Source organism: Poecilia reticulata, linkage group LG10 (genome assembly GCF_000633615.1).
Source record: "Poecilia reticulata strain Guanapo linkage group LG10, Guppy_female_1.0+MT, whole genome shotgun sequence".
Taxonomy (NCBI): Eukaryota; Metazoa; Chordata; class Actinopteri; order Cyprinodontiformes; family Poeciliidae; genus Poecilia; species Poecilia reticulata.
The window spans coordinates 2221120-2229931 of NC_024340.1; the positions used below are offsets into that span (position 1 = coordinate 2221120).

At 40.0% G+C, this 8812-nt stretch overlaps 2 protein-coding genes across 2 annotated transcripts in view; one reads left to right on the forward strand and one right to left on the reverse strand.

The window, feature by feature from the left end:
• Window positions 1-308: 308 nt before the first annotated feature.
• Window positions 309-2406, forward strand: nkx2.5 (NK2 homeobox 5). Its single transcript, XM_008419552.2, has 2 exons — window positions 309-648; window positions 1730-2406. The coding sequence occupies exons 1-2, from the start codon at window positions 309-311 to the stop codon at window positions 2338-2340; spliced, it is 951 nt and encodes a 316-aa protein (XP_008417774.1). The 3' UTR covers window positions 2341-2406.
• Window positions 2407-7002: 4596 nt separating this feature from the next.
• The window catches only part of bnip1a (BCL2 interacting protein 1a), a 2858-nt gene continuing 1048 nt past the window's right edge, over window positions 7003-8812 (reverse strand). The window contains exons 2-6 of the mRNA XM_008419553.2: window positions 8023-8115; window positions 7821-7912; window positions 7626-7730; window positions 7388-7506; window positions 7003-7199 (exon numbers count right to left, since the gene is read on the reverse strand). Coding sequence (XP_008417775.2) covers window positions 7003-7199; window positions 7388-7506; window positions 7626-7730; window positions 7821-7912; window positions 8023-8115 — 606 coding nt within the window. The remainder of the gene's footprint in view (window positions 7200-7387; window positions 7507-7625; window positions 7731-7820; window positions 7913-8022; window positions 8116-8812) is intronic.

The following is an 8812-nucleotide window of genomic DNA, read 5'->3' on the forward strand; positions in this document are numbered from 1 at the left end:
AACACATGCATTAGGTTAATCTCCTCTTCCTCCCTGCTCCTCCTCCCTGCGTCACAGCCAGGAGAGAGAAAGAGAGAGGCCCAGAAAGAAAGAAAGAAAAAACTTTGGAGACAAAGCTGACATCCAAAATGCACACTTCACTCAAGTCTGGTCTGGTTGACCAAACTAACACTTAAAACCAGTAAATATTCCCAGGCAGGAGAGTCTTTGTTGACATCTTTTTTTTTTTTTTTTTTTTTGTTGCTTCCACATGACAGTTTCATAGCTTTTTTTCCCACCCCCCTTCTTTCTCGTGCGTCTTTTTGGCAATGTTTCCCAGCCCCAGCACGTCCACACCCTTCTCTGTCAAGGATATATTAAACTTGGAGCAGAATCCCGACGTGATGGTATCTTCTCTTGACATTTCCCCGCGCATGGACTGCTCTGCCACCTCATCCTGCATGCTGGCCCGCTTGAAGCAGGAGCCTCTCCGGGACATGTCCACCGCCACCGCCGCCGCCTCCTCCGCCCTGTCTCCGCAGGACATCCAAGACTCCAACAAGGCCGGCAGAGGCAACTTTGCGCCCACGTTTTACGGCAAATCGTACACGGGGATGGAAATGGAGAGGGGTGCGAAATCAGACGCGTTTGAGGAGAAACGAAGAAAAGGTGAGCAAAAAATCGCGGGCCTGCGTGCAAAAATTAGGGCACTTTACTTTGAGTAAATCCTCAAGGAGGAATTGAATAGCTTAATGCAAACAAGCAACAAGACTTCTAACAAGTGATTGGAATCGGCGTCAAATCTGTAAATGCGCGCGTTGCTCACCCGCAAATGCGCCATTTACGCTCATAAAAATGACCTTTATTGGGAATTATTCATAACATGAACTTTTAATCAACTACATCTGCTGGTAAATATGAAGTTAAAGAAAAAAAATGGATGACGTCCAACTAAATTAAATATAACCTTCCTGTCATTAAGACTCTTACTGAAGATGTTGGGGTCAGTCAGTCGTGATTTGTTGCTTGTGGACGTCAAGGATATGGATGCATTCAGATTGTGTTATGAAAGAAGACATCGATTTTGTAGAAGCTAAGAACTTTCAAAGGACGTGTAGATGAGAGTAAATACGTTTTAGAGACAGATTTATATCCATTTAATTTATTTTAACTTTCAACTTATTTAGCAACAACACTAATGCCCAAAGTAAAACTTTGCAACATGAGCTTCTTACCTCAGGGCAGCTGTTGCTAATGGCTGCATCTGGCATTGATCCAGTTGATTTTGCAGGTTTTCAAATTCACATTAAGGAAGATGATTCTGGATTGAGGATTTAGAAACATATGCTTTCGGTTCTTTATTTTTATTATTGATATTTAGTCGGTAAATATCGCCTTCTCTAAAGATTAAATCGTTAAAAAAAAGACAAAAAACCTAAATGTAATTTATTTAACAATTTTAATTAACCAGTTTTATTAATTTCATTTAATTAATTTGTTAAGCAAATGTATTTACGTGTTTAAAATTCATTTGTTTTTAGCTGTATAGCTTTCATGATTCTGCTCACTAAAATTAACCAACACGACAATGTCTGCAAATTGATGATATTGATTAAATTACAACAAAGTTTTTTTATTAGTGTAGCACCGTTTGATCATGTTGCTTCCACACCAATACCATGTCTGATGCAATAAAGTTGATGGAAACTCGCATTTAATTTTCGCTCTTTCTTGTCTGGGTTGTCGGAAGATTTCCGCGCCCCTGCCGGGCCTCTGGAGGACCMGAAGACCGAGGAGCTGGAGCGGACCAAGCCTCGGAGACGCAGGAAGCCGCGGGTCCTCTTCTCCCAGGCGCAGGTGTACGAGCTGGAGCGCCGCTTCAAGCAGCAGAGGTATCTGTCCGCCCCGGAGCGAGACCACCTGGCCGGGGTGCTCAAACTCACCCCGACCCAAGTGAAGATCTGGTTCCAGAACAGGAGGTACAAGTGCAAGCGACAGAGGCAGGACCAGAGCCTGGAGATGGTGTCCCTGCCGCCGCCCAGGAGGGTGTCGGTTCCGGTGCTGGTGCGGGACGGGAAGCCCTGCCTCGCCGGGGAAGCGGCCGCCTACAACCCTTCCTACAGCGTGGGCCCCATCAATCACTTCGCCTACAACAACTACCCGGCCTTCAGCAACTACACCGGGCCCGGATGCAACACAAACTACGCGTGCAGTTATCCTGCAGGCGCCATGCAGACTGTGCAGGGCCCGTCCGGCAACGGGAATTACGTGAACTTTGGGGTGGGAGACTTGAATAATGTCCAGAACACGTTTTCTCCCAGCAGCGGGGTGTCCTCGCTGCACGGCATCAGGACGTGGTAACGAAATCATCCAGTAGCAAAAGTTAGTTTGAGTGGATTCTGAGACTGCATGCGGATTTCTAAAGGTGTCCACACAGAAAGGAGTATTTATATAGCTCTGGCTATGCCTTTTGGGTTGTTCTTGTTTCTAGCACCAGGTTTTTTTGTTTTTGTTTGTTTGTTTGTTTGTTTGCTTTTCCCTAAGTAACTCAAACGTCATTTTTTGGCGCACTGTGTAATTTCTGCGTAAATGATAGTAGTAGTAATAATAATAATAAAAAAAAGGTTGAAACATAAGCTCACATATTCTACTTTTATTTTGAATTTCAAATTTGTCAGGACATTATAATAATAATAATAATAATTATTATTATTATTATTGTAAACATATTCAAACAGTTTGTTAAATTTAGAGAAAGAAAGCCTGTGGGTTTGCTTCATATATTTGTTGTACAAAATTCTCCCTGTAGGAAATAATTTTGAAGGACCTTGAGTTTTAAACAATGAAATGATTGAAATGAAATTATTTAAATTGGACATAAATGCAATGTTAACAATCATTAAATTCTAGCAGCCTTAGCTTTTAACAGACGTAGAGTTTAATCAAGGAAATTGGTGCAAACATCTATATGCTTATGATACTTTGAATGAATATTCCTGAGGAGATATTCAACAATTCCAAATTTGTTCCTAGGCAAATTGAAGGAAATTTGCATTTTAAGATCATTTTACTCCAGTTGATTAGCAAAGTTATGGTTTTGTATTAACTTACATACTAAGCACAAAAGATATTGTTTTGTCCATTTGTATTTTATGAATTAAAAAAGTAATTATAACCCCTATATAACTCATACAGGATCATGAGCTCAGTTAGCTTCCACAGTAGAGTCATAAATCACACAGAACAAGATTCTCAGTCAAATTCTAATCCAAACAAAGTAGTTAGTGTTCAGAGAGTTTAAAGTTAATCCAGTGTTCCATTTACAAATTAGATTTTTGGTTAAAACGCTGAATTTTTACTAATAAACACCCTTCAAGACTGACTTTTACAGTGTAGATATATACTTTGTTTTGGATATGTGGCTTGTATTATAAGTAAAAGTTAAGAACTGTCATGACTGTGGATGTGAAACTCGCCTTGACTGAGCAGGAACTGGAGTTTGAATCCAGCTTTACGTGGGTCGATCTTCTCAGCTAATGTTTTAGTCAAACTTGCCAGCAAAAGGAGCTTCGTCTAAGGTTTTATATGCAAAGCAACGGCATATAGAGGTTTACGGGCCTCTTGTTTGGAGCACAATCTAAAAAATACATTACAGTTTCAGTCTCATTTTCAACCTTAAGCAGAGTTCTCCGATTATTTTTTTGTGTGTTTTTTTTTACTTTCTTTTTTTTTTTTAGCACAGGAAGACAACGCAGATGAGCAAAAATTATTTCACAATCACTTAAAATTTATTTGACTCAACTGAGGGTCTTTTGTCTTCACAGCTCCCATACTTTTGGGTCAGGAAATATTAAAACACTTGAAGAAAACGTATGCGATTCATTTATCAAAAGACTCCCAACAATTTGCTTTCCCAAATTTTCCTCGGATTTGAAATAAAATTGGTGACTTAGTGGTGACCAAGAGGGAACTTTAAATACGACCCCGGTGTGTTAATGCCATCCTGACAGAATGAACTATAAACCCTCATAATGGAGATTAGTGGCCGTTAAAAACCCTGGCATGGTTCCTGTCAGGTTAAAATGTTCAAGTGGCTGTTAGAAAGCTTCAGTCATTTTTACTTAAACAAGGTGAAAAGGTTATTAAAAGTTTATTCATTTTTACAGCCGGCTGTCAGCCGACTTCGCTCTGTACACAAACGCTTAGAGGCCGCTGGGGGCAGAGCCGGCTGCCGGTCGCGACCTTGACCCGTAATAAACCTTTGAAGACAACTTGAAATGTGAAAAATACCGAAAAGATTTAAAAAGAAAAAAACCTGAAATCTATATTGTCAGCGTTTCAGGTGTACTTATTTCTCGCCCACACTGAGAAGTAGGTTTAAATAAATCTTACTTTAAAAGAATTAATTTGAACTGGACTCGGCAGTAGGAATGTGTGATTTATGGACTTTGGCACGTGCGTTTCTGGCTATTAATGTGTCTGCATGCAGTCAAAGCTTGACAAAAGCATCCCTTCAAAATTCAAACTGAACCAATAAATACATGAGATCACTACAGCCGTTAGGCTCAAAAGTGAAACTGTGCTCCTGAGAAGTAGGCTACACACGGTTTTTATTCAGTCAGGTTTTAAAAAGTAAACGACGAACCGACAGTAGACAAATTAGTCGAAAAGCAAAGTTAATCCTATTTTTTGACTGATAAAATAAACCTTTACAACCAAGTGACATTTATTGTAACAGTTTGCAAACATCTATCTGAATAAGTCTTAAATGGGATGGCTACTTATTGCCATTCTGTATGTCTAAGGCAAGTTACAAACTTTTCAAGTGTGTTAAAAACATAACTATTCAACTAAATGAGTTGGATTTTAAATCATCACGAAGGTAATTTTGCCCCTCTGGTTTATTCCGCACGCTAAAAAGAAACAAATAAAAAGATGGCTTGTGATAAAATGTTAAATCATATTATTGTTTTCCCTGACAACCAGCTAGGGTGTGCAGTTTTCAGGGAAGCTAACTTTCTACAAAGTTTGACTTTAGCATTAGATTTGTAGCTAAGCTAGCTGGAAACAAACTTTAAGTTTTTGCTGTAGCGCAGAAAAAAATTTCACCACAAATTTTAGAATAGCTCCTTTCGGTGAATGGATGTGTTAATCTATAATACAACTTTATTTAATCCATAATACAACCCATATAAACACAGCCGTCCACTGGCACCATGTGTATCAGAGGCAGAGCAGAAGCATCCTCAGTCCTTTCTACAGTGCAATATTAGTTTCAAGGGCTTGAAGAGCATCATCAGAAAATGAATAATACTTATTCTCGAGGGGAAATTATTCCCAAAACAACGCAAATGGATTCCTGTGCGTCACGCTTTTCATCTCAGGAAAAAGCTGCGTGTCAAACAAACGAGGAGCTGCTGAAGTTTCGGCCTCTCGTTTCGTGTGAGGGGGGAAACGTGCTCCCCATTGTGCTCTTCAGAGACCCTGACCCACTTGTTGAGATACAAACGAAACCACTCGATCAACAATATCTCTGTGCTAAATGGAAGAATAGTCTAATTTGCTCAACAGAGAGCACCAGGCCTCGTCTAAGTGTCCAGTTATATACGAACAGGAGAGGAGCAGCCTCAGCCCAACTGCCTCCACTTCAGATGAGAAGGAGATGCTTACGCGTCTCTCAGGTCTCTTCACACATACTCTGTCAGTCATCCTCTTTCAAACAATACACACAATCTGCAATTCAAATGTAAATACAGAAGCGGTAAATGTTTATTAAAAATCTGGCAAAAAAATAAATTAATTAATTACAAATAAAAATAATTCGTATGACAAACCAACAGGCAATGAAAAGCAGTTGCACAGAGGCTAGCAAGGTCATGTAGCTTCTCTGACCATCCTCTCCTCTGTGGTGTTGAAAAGGCGACGTCAGATAACGGCAGCGCACAAACCTAAAAATATCAACCCTCACTCATCCACCACCCACACTGGAATAAGAGGGCAGAGGGGGGGGGAGGGGGGGGGCTGTCGGAATAATCTGCTTTTCCGGGTCTTATCTGAAGAAAGGCAGCGGATGAATGTGGCTCTATCTCTGCCGGTGTGAACGGCGCTGCTGCTGCTTCAGTGCAGCACACAAAACCCTACTGGGTTTGAAGCCGGAATGAAACCTGAAACAAGTGCGGTCCCTCAAAAAAAACAAAAAAACAAAAGAAAAACATAAAAACATTTTGTCATTTTCGTAAAATAATGGGCAGTGTCTTTTTTTTTTTTTGTCAAAAGTAACTTTTTTTTTCCTTGCCTAAATCATCTTTTGGCATCAGAAGATGTTGCGAGATGTTTTTGTTTGTCCAAAAATCACTTTTGGGGAAAAAAATGACTTAAGCCATTATTTTACGAAGGTGACAATATTCGACATGGCAATTCAGAAAATCAGGAGACTTTTTAGCAGTTATAAATTATACATAATAGTAATTGTACAGAACTTGGTGACGAACAGCGTTGATACAAAAAGGTTCAAGTGTTTTTGCAAGTTGCTTATGCTGAATAATAAAAACTGGCAAACTCAGCTGCACAGAAACATTCAGCTCTGGATTTGCTTCCAAAATGCACATGCATGTAATTTCAGGTTACCATTTAAAATGAATCGACTATATTACAAACTATTGTAGTTTTAGAACTTTTATCAGACTAATTATCTGATGGAGAGAGAAAAAAACATGCATTGTTCTTGTGTATTTCCACCTCTAAGATCATTTAAGAACAAAAACAATAATGACGCACAAACACATTGTAATCTAGCTGGCCATTAAACCACAGATTTACATTTAAAGCACTGTTTTCTTTAGTGTGACAAACGTAAAGCTCAATAAATGAAACACTAAGAAGAACTGCAGACATGCAGGACTATCCTCCTATTTGCGAACAGAATTTTTCCAGAGCGGCTTGGAATTCACAGCGAACGTCAGCCAGCTATGGTAGGGAGATTCATCTGGATTGGGGGGGGGGGAATCCTCCGAAGCTTCTGGTCTACAGGAAAGGGAACAGCCTCTTTTTGAGGATGTAGAGAACCGTCGCAAAGAACAGAGCCAACGCCAAGAAGATGAGCAGCTTGTCAGTGAGCTCCCTGCGGTTGTACTTGGTGATGAGCTTCCTGCCCAGCTGGATGGTCCCAGTCATGGCTTTGAACTCCTCGTTCGTCTCTTGGATCGTTCTCGACGAGGTTGCTTGAACCAGGAATAATAATAATAATAAAAAAGGGGTGTTTATTATAATATCTTCTCTGAAAAGCAGAGCAGGATAAATTTTGACTTTTAACAAACCTAAGGTCGCTGCAATGTGTGAAGTGTTTGCAAAAGCATAAATCTGACGTTGGTGAAGTTAGCGTTTAGCAACCGGTCTTCCCGTGACTGACCTAGTGTTGTTATGGAGTCTTCGCTCTGCTGAACCTGCTGGGCCATCATCCGGCTGATGCTCATGAGGTTCTCTGTAATGTCACTGGCACTTTGGGCGAGGCCCTCTTTGGTCATCTTCCTGAAATCCGAAAGCAGCTCTTTTAAAAAAACCAAAAAAACCCGAAAAGCTACTTTCTTCTGAAGAGAAAGCTGCGGTTCTATGATGTTTAAGGACAGAGCAGCAGGCTGCCCTCTCACCTCTTCCTCACGTCGCCATCGGCTCCATTAAGCAGTGCCTGCTTCTCCATTTTGTCCATGGACAGTTTGCTGGCGAGGTTGGCTTTCCTCCAGGCCGTCTGGTTGCTGCAAACAAAAGAATGTGTCCAATGAGCAGAAACGCACTCAGAAATATGAACAGAGCAAAAACACGGCCGGTTATCCAATGGCGATCACCTCAGCATCTGCTTTCTGTGTCCCTCTACTTGACTGAGCAAAGCCTGCTTGTCCGACTCTCTGTCTTGTTCCATCGCCATCCGCTCAAAGTCCTGATGAAACAGCAAAGCGACACGGACATTTTTGCGAAACGTGTTCTCACCAGAAGCAATGTTTTTTTTTTTTGTTTTCTCTCGTACCAAAAATAAATGAAGACTCTCACCTGAATCCTTAATCTGAGGTTGTGAAAGTGCTTTTTCACGTCCGTGTTTATTTCTGTCAGCTTGCTCTGAGGGCCGTCGCACTCCGTAATGTCCTGTCGAGACAAGATGGATGAGGCTGCACACATCCAGTACTGCATCACGTTAGGCGTAAAGGGATTCATGTGTTATTCTCCCCCAGCGCATGTTTCGTAAATGTTCGAAGAAGAATGAAATCCTGAGCGCAGGACAGAATATTACCGTAGGAAAAAAAAAAAAAAAAAGTCTAAAAAGAACTCCTCAAGAGTGGTTAATTTTATTCTAAAATAAATTTTAAAAAAAAGTTTTGAGATTCCCGAAAATAAAACAAATGTATTGGATTTAAAAAGAAATGAAGAAAAACATGTTTCAAAAGCGCCAAGAGTTAACTGTCTGACAAACGGTAGAGGAGTTTTAACAATAAAACTGAGAGAAATGAGAAATTACAAAACTGAGCACCTGAAACAAAACCTCTAGCCGTGATGAAATTGAAAATTAATTTTACTTTTATGAGTACGAGAAAAAAAAAATGATTGAGAAAACAATTAGATATTTTAAACTTGACCCAGGTCTAAGCACGTAGAATATTAGATGGACAATTATACCCCAAAAGAAACCAGAAGTTTAAGATTTCTACATAAAAAAGTAAAAAAAATATGAATAAAATATTCTTTATTCATCCATTCGTGCAAAAATAAAACCATATACTTTTTCAAACTGAACCCAGAACTGCACTTTTTGGATCGAGATTATACGCCAGCATAAAATATATAT